At 42.1% G+C, this 12,240-nt stretch overlaps 1 protein-coding gene across 5 annotated transcripts in view; it reads right to left on the bottom strand.

Annotated features, from left to right (window-relative positions):
- Window positions 1-12,240, bottom strand: part of kdm2aa (lysine (K)-specific demethylase 2Aa) — a 170,403-nt gene that overhangs the window by 143,823 nt on the left and 14,340 nt on the right. For all 5 annotated transcript variants that reach the window (XR_009796597.1, XM_061831211.1, XM_061831210.1 and 2 more), the window contains 2 exons: window positions 5,064-5,142; window positions 4,913-4,959 (listed from right to left, as the gene is read on the bottom strand). Coding sequence is in view for 4 of the 5 variants with exons in the window: in XM_061831211.1 (XP_061687195.1) it covers window positions 4,913-4,959; window positions 5,064-5,142 (126 nt within the window). In the remaining variant the exon portion in view is untranslated. The remainder of the gene's footprint in view (window positions 1-4,912; window positions 4,960-5,063; window positions 5,143-12,240) is intronic.

The following is a 12,240-nucleotide window of genomic DNA, read 5'->3' as shown; positions in this document are numbered from 1 at the left end:
GACAACGCTGGGTGGTCCAGTATAGCTTCTGTTGGCGTTTTATCGCGTATTTTGGTTCTTTAACAATAGATATGGTTAAGAGGTGTAGTCACGGACTTTATAATAATGACGACAGGTATCCTGAAAGGCTCGTTGGTGGAGTTCAATTCGTATCCTTTCCAAAACCGAAGACCCAGTACGAAAAATGTCTTTGATGGATCAAACTTTGTGGAAGACCGCATCATCAGATATGTTTGCACGAAGGTAAGTCCTATATTTGATTTTCAATACATGTCTCATATAAATGAATTAGCAGTTCTTCGCTTGCATAATATATATTAGCTACGTGTGAATGATTGACACACTTGATCTGTGTTGAGCGATATTTTGCGATCTGACTACACAAACGTGTCCCTTTGTTCGCGGATACGGTAAACCGGACTGTGTTAGCACGAAGGTATGCCCTATATTTGACTTTCAATACATGTCTCATATAAATGAATTAGCAGTTCTTCGCTTGCATAATATAGCTACGTGTGAATGATTGTCACACTTGATCTGTGTTGAGCGATATTTTGCGATGATCTGACTGCACAAACGTGTCTCTGTTCGGCGGTGAGCTAAGCTAAACCGGACTAGCAGTCCTAAAAGCCTTTGACGTGCACCGAGACACCAAGACTGAAGGAAGGATGTTTGAGGACACTAAAGTAGTGATTGTCGTACTCGGTCGGTACTTACGTAGGTTCGGCATTAATTCAAGAATAATTATTGAGGGGAGCGCGTGACGTTACACAAAGAAAACAAGAGAAACAACTCGTAAATCAAGCCTCTCCTTCTTTTCCTTCATACGGTGGTTCACAAACGGCTATATAGATACATATACAGATTCTGCACACAAGTGTGATAGGTAACACGAAAATAGGAAACTGTCAATGACAAATTCGTCTTTGGGTTATAATATATTATATTATGTGGCTTCTCGGTCTTCCTCTGACTCCGGAAAGATCTCGCGCTCAATGGTTTCTCCGTCGATATGCATGGAAATACCATTGAAATATCGCTCGCTGAAATACTTGAAGCGCTGCTGTCTGCTTTTCAACGATATTTCACTGTTAGCTAAGAATGTGAGTGAGAAATCAGCCGGTAAATCGGACAGTTTCACTCTATTCTTTTCTTGCTGCGCCAATATTTTTGCTAATTGTTTGTCTGACGTCAGCGCACGTGGCGTGATATCACTTCAGGAGGCGTGGTTAAGTGCCCTGTACGGAGGGGTCAATTGACCTAAACTCCTTCCATGTTAAATCACAGTCACTGTGAATTACCACAAATTTGGCAAAGGTGAGTTCAATTTCACAAGCCAAAAACAAACCTGATTACACCATACTCGTTAAATCAAGAAATCACTAAAATAAAATGTCAGACAACGAAACAGACTACGAGAGCTCAATAACCAATGCATCATGCCACGATCCCAAAAAATTCAAGGGAAATGAGGAAAAAAGTGACTGAAACACATCAGTCTAAAAAAGGTTACAAAGCCATTTCGAAGGCTTTGGGGCTGCAGCGTACCACGATCAGAGCCATTATCCACAAATAGAGAAAACTGGGAAAGGTGGCAAACCTTCCCAGGAGCGACTGATTAAAAATACTCCAAGAGTGCGACGAGGACTCACCCAGTAGGTTACAAAAGGATCTCAATCATCATCTAATGACCTGCATGCCTTGTTGGCCTCAGTTAAGGTCAGTGTTCATAAATGTATGATGAGACACTGGCCAAAAATGGCATTCATCAGAGAGTTCCCGGGCAAAAACCCCTGCTGTCAGCAAAGATTACAAAGGCTTCAGACTTGCCAAAAAAACATTTTGATGATCCTCAAGAGTTTTAAAGAAACCTGTGGACTGACGAGTTCAAAATTGAACTTTTTGGAAGGTGTGTGGCTTTTCACATCTGGCATATAAATAGCACAGCATTTCATTAAAAAAAACATTGTGCTAACAGTGAAGCATGGGGGTGGCAGTGTGAAGGTCTGGGGCTGCTTGCTACCTCATGACCAGGACAAATTAATGTGGTTGATGGAACAATGAATTCTGCAGTATATATCTTTGTCTTGGTGCCTTTTTGCATTCTGCAATCTGGCTTTTTTGTGTTTCTTCAGGAGTAATAGCTTCATTTTCAGAGAGTGGCCTTTTAGCCTGTGTTGGCGCTGGACTCATTTGACTTTGGATAATGACACTTTCTTACCAGCTTCATCCAGCATCTTCACAAGGGCTTTAGATTTTGTTCTGGGGTTTCTGACCAAAGCACATTTGTCTATGGGACACAGAGCTTGTCTCCTTCCTGAGCGGTGTGATGGTAGGATATTCCATGTTTATAGTTGCGTATAATTGTTTGAACAGCTGCACGTGGCAACTTCAAGCATCTACAAATTGTACTCAAGGATGAGCCTGACTTGTGGAGGTCCACAATTCTGTCTGATTTCCTGGAAGATTTATTTGTGTGTGAGTGTTTGATTAGCACTTCCCAAAAATGCTGTTGCTTGTCATCAGAACTGAGAACATCAGGGACCGCTTATGCCTGCTGTGCGAGGGTATCACAGTCAGAATACAGGAGTAGGAGACAGTCACATGGTGTTACCGGTGTCGGCAAGTCAGTTTGCAAGGAGTTTGGGATAGTGGTTGAAATCACGGGAGGCAGATTTTCGGGTGCAGCTGGGATAGTACTGATCGTATGGATTACCAGGTGCTGGTCTGTAGCCATGTTCACTCTGTGTTCTCATCAACCTCAGTAGGTCCCACTGGAACGAGACCAATGTATTGCATAGGAACAGTTAAGTTTTACTCCCCCAGACCTCAGGTGCTGCCACAATACCGTATGGCAGACGAAAAAAATCTATACCTTCCCTGTGGAGTGTTGAATGTACACAGTCGGGAACTCTCCTCATCAAGCCTCATTTGCCAGAAGCCTGACGAAGCATCTAATTTACTGAACCATTTACCTCCAGCAATTACTGCCAAGATTTCTTCTCTCGTTGGCAACTTAAAATGTTCTTTTAGTTGCTTTATTTTGAGCCCATGGATCGAGGCATGTTCTCAGGGCAACCGTTCTCTTCTGCAGAACAAGTGAGCTGACCCATTCCGTTGGCTCATCGACTTTTTTGATGACTTCGAATTTCTCCGTGCGCGCCAGTTCCTTTTTCAGTTTTTCTCGGAGTGAAAAGGGAATTTTTCGATAAGGATGTACAACAGGAGGCACACTTTTATCCACGTATATTTTACGTAGACCAGGTAGACATCAGAGTCCTTCGAAACAATTTTTATATTCATCCATGAGTGAATCCTGAATAGTTGCATTGTTTGATGATGTCACTACAAACACTCTTGATAAGATTGAGCTTTATGCAAGTACTGAGACCCAGGATTGGTTGTACATTCATAACCACGATCAATAGTTGTGCTCATTGGATTTTTGTCTTTGAAAGTTGCAATACAACCTCCTCTTACAGGAACTTGTTCTCCTGTATAACCACTCACTTTTATCTTTACAGGATGATTTTTGTAATCTCCTATGGATATCAGATTTACATGAGCACCTGTATCAAGCTTGAATGGTATTATTGTCTGGTTCACTTCAATTGGGACAATCCATTCCTCTTTTTCGGTTGTGCAAGCCTGTACCACGTTCACATGTACTCGTCATCCTCAACTTCCTCAATTGTATGAACTTTCTGTCTTGAAGCCGCTCTGCAGCATTTAGCATAGTGATTACTTTTCACAAAGTTGTCACAGAGGTTTCCCAAATGCAGGACATGATTTTGGCTTGTGACTGCCTCCACACTTACTGCATTTAAACTCTGCTGGTTTCTCTTTTTGTTTGGTACGTTTTCTTTTTCCTTTGTTCTAGATTAATGGCATGCACTTCACCTCTTTATAGCTCTTTTGCTTGGTAGTTTCTGCAGCTCTACACATACTGACACACTTGTCTCACGTGAGTCCAGTTTCTTTCAGTCGTCTCTTAGTGCATTCTCTATATTGCCACAAACAATTCTCTCTCTCATTAGTGAGTCTCTCAACTGCAATACTTTACTCAATACTGTGTAATTCAGGCTTTTGAGTACCATTATTTCATTTGATTGAATTTCATTTCTCCCATTGAAAACATTGTTCACCCACTCTTGTGATTCATTGCATTAAAAGCCATGGAGAAAAATGTTAACCTTGTTGCTCAACTTGGATCAAAAGTGGCATTCCTTTTACATTCAGTGGATTATTGTTCTCAAACTCCCTGAGTCTGACTCCCGTTCTACTCTGAGTGTAGCCTGTATCAGGTTTGGAGTGCTCCAACATCAGCTTCCATACAATACACACCTGCATGAAGTTGTCTCATGCTGTCAATCCTCTGCTGGTAACACTGACTTTGCATTGAATGCAGTCTCCCACCGAGCATAAGATAATCCGTTGCATATAACACTGATTTTGGTCACACAGCCTCAAGAACTGCAGACTCTTAAGGTTACATCCCAGTGGCTTATGCTAACGCGTGCAATCTTGTCAGCACTAAAACCCCGGCTGTTTGAACTTTGAAACCTTTTCATTTTCACAGCTCCCACAAAGTCATACACACACAACTTGTCACAAAACAGGCAGTCATTGGAAGATTGTCATCTTTTTTTGGGATTGGCCGACAAGACAGTTTTTTTTTTTAACTAAATCAGCACTTTGAAAAAAACTGCCACCATGCTATTATTAAACACAAAAACACATAGGTGAAGCACTGGTATTGGTACTTGGTGCAACAATATTTACTTGAATAGAAGTTGACATGTATTTCAAAATCATTTTATGATGTTTTTATTTACATTTTATATAACCCCACTTCATTGGAATCAGGTTTTGCATTACTACAAATAGATCACTATAAGAGGTTATGGCTTACCAACAAACATCTTGACATCATTAACACTGAAATCTGGATCAGGCATCCTATGAAAAGAAAAAAAAGTGTTACTATGTCATGTCTACTTTGTTCAACAAATGAGTTTTATTTGGCAGCAGGGGAGCAGAGAGTTGTAGAGATAAAAAAATACTTAAGTCCAAGTCCATCAATTTTCTCAAAGATGATTGGGTCTCTCAGGCCACTTCTTTGGATGAATTCATACGTTAAATCTAAAAGACAGAATTTTCAAATATTACAAATGGAATTTTGGAACCGTTACAATACCGAGAATGATTATACAAAATTCTGAAATCCCTTTATCCCAGTAAAATTAAAAGATAGAGCACAAGACTGCAACCAAAATGGTCAAATAAGAGACCTTCTTTTGTGCGGAAGAAGACATTTGTGTTCCCACTTTCGTGATAATTTTATTTTTAATATTGCTTGTGCCCAATTTTATTTTTTTGCTGGAAGGTTTGTGTATCCTGTTGGTAAACTAAGAAATGTCAACAAGTGTAAAGATGCAAATGTGACCAAATGGCCAAAATGTCATTTTGCCATCCGTTTATGGAAATTGCCTTGACAATGTTGCTCCCATTATCTTTGGTGATGCAGTAATTTTTCTCATTGTTCTCATCTTCCATGATTGCAATGTTTCCTTATGTCCTTTTGCAATCGTCTCACCAGTATGATCTTCAGGTGCGTAGGCGGTGCGCAAAGACATACTCCCAGTCTTCAAGGTAGTGAATTCTTACACAAAATACAGTTGCATCGTGTGACGAGGCTACAGTTGAGTAGAAAAGTACTTTACAGTCAACGCGTCACTTTCTCCCTGACATTATAAAGTTTAGGCAATGCTTCCTACAGAAAATATATCCTTCTGGGCAACTCTTACCTGGGATGTATTATTTGATGTATTTATTAGATTTCTGGATCCTTGTTTTTCTACTGTTTAAATGGGACTCATGCGGAAAAGAGGACATCGACTAGTGCTCCCGTCGATTCATCTCGCGAACCTACACTCCCGAGTCAACAAAATGGATGAACTTCTGCTTCCGATCAGAACCTGCAAAGACTTTGGATGTTATGCAGCCCTGTGCTTTACAGAGACTTGGCTTTGTGGAAGGAATACAGATGACACCATTACACTACCAGGCTTTCAACTCCACTGTGCGGAACGTGTCCTGGAGCTAACACAGAAATCGAAATATGGAATGGAATATGCTTTTACATCATTGAGAAATGGTACACAGACGTTACTGTGGAAGAATTCATTACTATGTTAGTTATCATGGTAAAAGTATATCATTAGTACTATAGTTGCTGTTAGAATTGTTTTATCATGCGTTTGTTTCTGTTAGTCTTAGTCTGAATTGTTCTCTTTGTGAGCTGCGTGCATGTCTTGGAGTGTGACCCAGTGACACCTGGGAGCCAATGCCCCCCTGCCGACCTCAAGCAGATACTCCTGAACACTGGGAAGTGATGTCTCCATCCTGACCTCAGCGTGTTTCCCTTCTGATCTTAAGCGGATAGTCCTCAACACTGGGAGGATAACCCCTTTCTAACACAAGATGATACCCCCAAATGCCATAAACATGTCTTTAAACAATGCCCTGCTTTATCTCTTGTGGGGTTATCAGTACACTCTTGCAGCCTTGAAGAAACATGTACCTTAGTGTTTATGTGCGGTTGGTGTAGCCATCTGTGTCAGCATTTTCACTGTGTAACCATGTAACCCTTTTCCTGAGAAAGCTATAAAAAGAGCAGACAGGGACTACCACTTTGGCAGTCTGAGGGAGCGCACTCATGCAATGTTTGTCCCTCCCTGTCCCTCGCGAGAAAGACAATCTTGGTTGGTTTGAGTTCACTCACTACAGTCCTCAGGCTTGTCTTAGCTGTTTTTCTATGAACATCTCTGACAGTTACACAGCTAAACACACAATGCAGCCCGGTTTTAGAGTTGTTGTTTTGAACTGTAAGCTATTTTATTCACCACGTGAGTTTGCATCTTTTGTTCTAGTTTGTGTGTACATTTCGCCTCAAGCTGGCAGGAATGGTGCACTGGTAACGCTCGCCAAGCAGGTAAACAAGATAGAGAAAAAACACCCAGATTCACCGCTCATTATCCGAGGACATTACAATAAAGCTGAACTTAATCACGAACTCCCTAAATACAAGAAGCGCGTAAACTGCCCGACAAAGGCAAATAACACCCTCGACCATTGTTACACTTCCATAAAAAACGCATATCGTGGAATTCCTTGCGCACACATTGGCTCCTCTGATCCCTGCTTGTTGTACTTAATACTGACGTCCAGGCAAGCACTTAAATGGGTGAAGCCTTGAGTAAAATCAGTTAAAAAGTGGACCAACGAGGCCAAATTGAAACTTCAAAGCTGCTTTGTCTCTACAGACTGGGAAGTCTTTGAAAATTCAGCGCACAGCCTAGATGAATACATGGATATTGTTACCGCGTATTTTAGTTTCTGTGAGTAGGAGTGTATTCCAACAAAATCCTTTTGCGCGTTCAATAACAAACCATGGTTTTAAGCCAGACTTGGGCAACTCTGCCAGGCTAAAGAGATTGCATATCATAGTGGGGACAGGGCCCTTTACAAATCGCATAAGAAATCAGCTAACTCAAGAAATTAACATATCAAAGAGAGACTGCAGTAAACTGGAAAAATATCTTGGCGCAAATGACTCCAAATCAGTTTGGCACGGTCTACAATCACTCACTAATTACAAGCGACATTCACCACTGGTAGAAAACAAGAGCGGGCAGGCCAACGACCTAAATAGCTTTTACTCCAGATTCAAAATAGACACTTCCACACTACCCACCCACTAAGCCACACCACCTTCCACTGCACTATTTAGCATCCATGAAGCAGACGTTAGACAAATCTTCAAACAACAAAAGAGCAATAAAGGACTAGGCCCAGATCTTGTGTTCCCATCCTGCCTCAAAGTCTGTGCATACAAACTTGCTCCTGTCCTAAAAACATTTTCAACAGGTCTCTACAACTGTGTGAAGTACCAGCCTGCTTCAAACACTCCACCATTATACCGGTCACCAAAAAAGCAGCAGTCTTTTGTCTAAATGACTACAGGCCTGTTGCCTTGAAATCTGTGGTGATGAGGTCCTTTGAACGCCTTGTGCTGGACCACCTCAAGAGCATCATAGGTCCCCAGATGGACCCACTGCAGTTTGCCTGTCGCGCTAACAAGTTTGCGGATGATGCAGTCAACATGGGTGTGCACTTTATCCTTGAACATCTCGACAACAAGGGAAACCTATGCGAGGATCCTGTTCGTGGACTTCAGCTCTGCGTTCAAAACCATCATCCCTGAACTTCTCTCCTCTAAACTTCTCCAGCTCGGCATCGCGCCTGCCATCGGTTCATTTTCTTCCAGGACAACAGCTCTGTGTTCATCCAAACAGGCCAATTTTTCACAGAGCATAAATATGAAAGACTATAAAATACTTTTTTGTGTTTATTTGATTCCAATTCATGACATTATAATAACAGCATTCTTCAATGTTACAAAAATGCTTGTATTAACAATATAACTTTTAACTTTTTTCTCCACATTTTCAGATGGTGGTGTGCCGCGGGATTTTTTTCAATGAAAGAAATGTGCCTTGGCTCGAAAAATGTTGAAAAACACTGCTATAGATGACGTGAAAGAAGTTTTGTTGACAATGCAGGAGCGTCACAGGCAGTCGTGGCTCTCTTTAGCGTGAAATATCTAATACTTGACAATGTGCTTCATCTTCAGATGAACAAATTTATTGTGTTGGCTGTCTTCATTGCAACGGCTCATTTTGCCTGTAGCCAAACCATTTCCAAATGACAGATGTGACGTTTTTTTAAACTATTTAAACTTTCTTTCCCTCCATGCAACTCTGGCGAACAACACTGGAGAAAGGTCAGAATCTACAACCTTAATTTCTAATACTCCAAGAAACAAGCATGCAGGCAAAGACTCAAAGAGCAAGAAAAGCTCTGGAGTAAATAGCATGGGCATTGCCAGACCCCTTTAATGGGGTCAGTATAAACGAGCTGTGTCCCAGTATCCATTGCGGATTGGTGATCAGTAGATCCCAGAGTTTTACGGATGACCAATGGGTAGGAATTAAAAATAAATTCTTTCTCGCAGTTGTTCGTGTTAGAACCACCGTCTCCAACTCCTTCACTTATTTGTGACCTGCCTGTGATGAGCAGAATCATGCTCTCCCTCCCTTTCCCACCTCTCAAAATCAATGCTGTTTTCTAAGCAGTGGGTGAACGGTGCACAACCAGCGGTAAAAGGCAGCAAGTGACATGGCACACAAATGCTATCTACTTTTTAAACTGGCATTGTGTAATGACAAGCCATGTGTAAAATATGTATGTATTTGTAAAAAAGCCAAACAATATGCTGCAGGGAGCCTGCGCAGTCACTGCACAGCAAGGGAGGTTATCAACAACACCTCCAAAGTGGATCATTGGTAGTAGCGCAGACTGGTGGGACCCACCTCCTATGGCTTATATTAGTTAGGATGAGAGAGGGCTGCTGGGTTGGCTTCCGGTTCCTGAACTGGTGACAACAAATCGAGGAAGCTCCGACCTGCACGACTGTACAATCAATAAATCCTGCTGAATTTGGACCGAAAGTTGTGAATACTCGACATGGGACGTCCCTGGTGACGACTTCAGGGAACTAAAATCATCATCTGTGTAATCTTAGTACCCAAATTGGAGCCGTATTTGTTCGGGTTGAAACTGTGCGGCCGAGCCTATCTCAATACCATCAAGTCGCATTTGTAATCAAATATTTGCCGGGGAAGTAAACATCAAAACGCTAGTACTTAAACGATCTGCAAAACATACGTATCGTATCGTACGATACGTAACGTGTGAAATTGCTTAAAAATGCATGGCAATTTCAGGGTCCCTGCTCAGGAAACAACTGGCAGTGAATTAGTTACGTTTCTCTGTTAAATTCTAACTTTAAAGAGCAACTTACACCAAAATATACATTTTAAAATGGGTATTATTATGAAAACTACATATAATATTATTCACTTTGATGTCAATACGGGAAAAAAAAAGTGGCCGAAGAGCGTGATAATGCCGTCAACATTGGTCTGCACTTCATCCTCGACAGCGAAGGAACCTTTGCGAGGATCCTCTTCATGTACTTCAGCTCTGCGTTGACCACTATCATCCCTGACCTCCTCTCCTCCAAACCTCTACAGCTCAGTGTCTCACCTGCCCTCTCTCGCCGGATCTAGAACTTCCTGACGGGCAGGACACAGCAGGTGAGGCTGGGGGAAACCACCTCATCCAGGCGCACTTCCACCACCGGGGCACCCGAAGGCTGTGTCCTCTCCCCTTTGCTCTTCTCGCGCTACACAAACGACTGCACCTCGAGGCACCTGACTGTCTAACTCCTGAAGTTTGCAGATGACACCACAGTTATCAGCCTCATCAAAAACAGCCACGAGTCTGCGTATCCATAGGAAGTGTGAAGACTGGAGCTTTGGTGTGGCCAACACAACCTGGCATTAAACACTCAAAAGACTGTTGAGATCTAAACATTGTCGAGATGATTGTGGACTTCAGGACGCTTCCTTCACCACATCTGCCCCTGACGGTGTCCAATGGTTTTGTGTCAACCGTCTAGACCTTTAAGTTCTCAGAAATTACAGTTTCACAGGATCGGAAGTGGGGGACGAACATCAACTCTATCCTCAAAAGAGCCCAGCAAAGGATGTACTTCTTGTGGCATCTGAGGAACTATGGGCCTGTCACAAGAGCTGCTGAGAGAGTTCTACACAGCAGTCATCCAATCAGTACTGTGTTCCTCCATCACAGTCTGGTTTGGGCCTGCCACAAAAAAAAGACAAACTGAGACTGGAATGGACAATCAAAGCCGGTGAACGGATTGTCGGCACCACTGTACTCACTATCGGAGACTTGCCCGTCACTTGAACTCGGTCCAGAGAAGGCAAGATCCTTTCGGACCCCCCACAGCCTGGCCACCTGCTTTTCCAGCTCCTTTCTTCGGGTAGATGCTACCGATTAATGCAAGTAGTAGGCTTTCAATAATTTTTTTCCCCTCTGGCAATTAAGTTATTAAATTATCCAACAGCGAACTATTTTCTGCCTTGTGCAGTTGTTGGGACACACCCTCATATCCTGCTGGCGAATAAGCATGAGTAATGCCATTACATTCTGTCAACTATATTACAACTCATCACTTTAAACTATTCCCTTTGTACAATTGACCCCTCCGTACAGGGCACTTAACCACGCCTCCTGAAGTGACGTCACGCCACGTGCGCTGACGTAAGACAAACAGTAAAAATGGCAAATACAATACAATAAATTCTGAACTGAGACAGACTCCATGCTTCTGATTTCATTCAAATCAACGATATATTATAGGTTCTAAATACAATACATTCTTAACTGAGAGAGACGCCATGCTTCTGATTTCATTCAATCATTCACACGTAGCAATGTTATGCTAGCGGAGAACGTCTCATTCATTTATACGAGACGTGTATTAAAAATCAAATTTAGGGCATATCTTCGTGCAAACACAGTCTGGTTAACTTTCGGTCGCGAGCCAGCAAGAAATCGATACGTTTGTGCAGTCCGATCATCGCTAAATATCCCTCAACAAAGAATAAGTGTGTCAATCGTTCACACGTAGCAATGTTATGCTAGCGGAGAACGTCTCATTCATTTATACGAGACGTGTATTAAAAATCAAATTTAGGGCATATCTTCGTGCAAACACAGTCTGGTTAACTTTCGGCCGCGAGCCAGCAAGAAATCGATACGTTTGTGCAGTCCGATCATCGCTAAATATCACTCAACAAAGAATAAGTGTGTCAATCGTTCACACGTAGCAGTGTTATGCTAGCGAAGAACTTCGAATTCATTTATACGAGACGTATTGAAAATCAAATATAGGGCATACCTTCGTGCAAACGTGTTCTGGTTGATATTAGATGGATTTAGTTGATGATGCGGTCTTCCACAAAGTTTGACCCATCGAACGCATTTTTCGTACTGGGTCTTCGGTTTTGGAAAGGGTACGAATCGAACTCCACCAACTAGCCTTTCAGGATACCTGTCGTCACTATTACAAAGTCCGTGACTACACCTCTTAACCATATTTTTTGTTAAATAACCCAAATACGGGATAAAACGCTCACTAAACCTATACTGGACCATGCAATGTTGTCTGAGAAAATGGCGGGAGCAAAAACGGGCTTTGGTTTATGCAGATCTCTGGCCTCTGATTGGTCAGTGATGCGGATTGCGCAA

The sequence above is a fragment of the Syngnathoides biaculeatus genome, chromosome 9 (assembly GCF_019802595.1).
Source record: "Syngnathoides biaculeatus isolate LvHL_M chromosome 9, ASM1980259v1, whole genome shotgun sequence".
Classification (NCBI taxonomy): domain Eukaryota; kingdom Metazoa; phylum Chordata; class Actinopteri; order Syngnathiformes; family Syngnathidae; genus Syngnathoides; species Syngnathoides biaculeatus.
The sequence above is the reverse complement of the archived record's forward strand: the minus strand, read 5'-3'. Positions and strand labels throughout refer to the sequence as shown.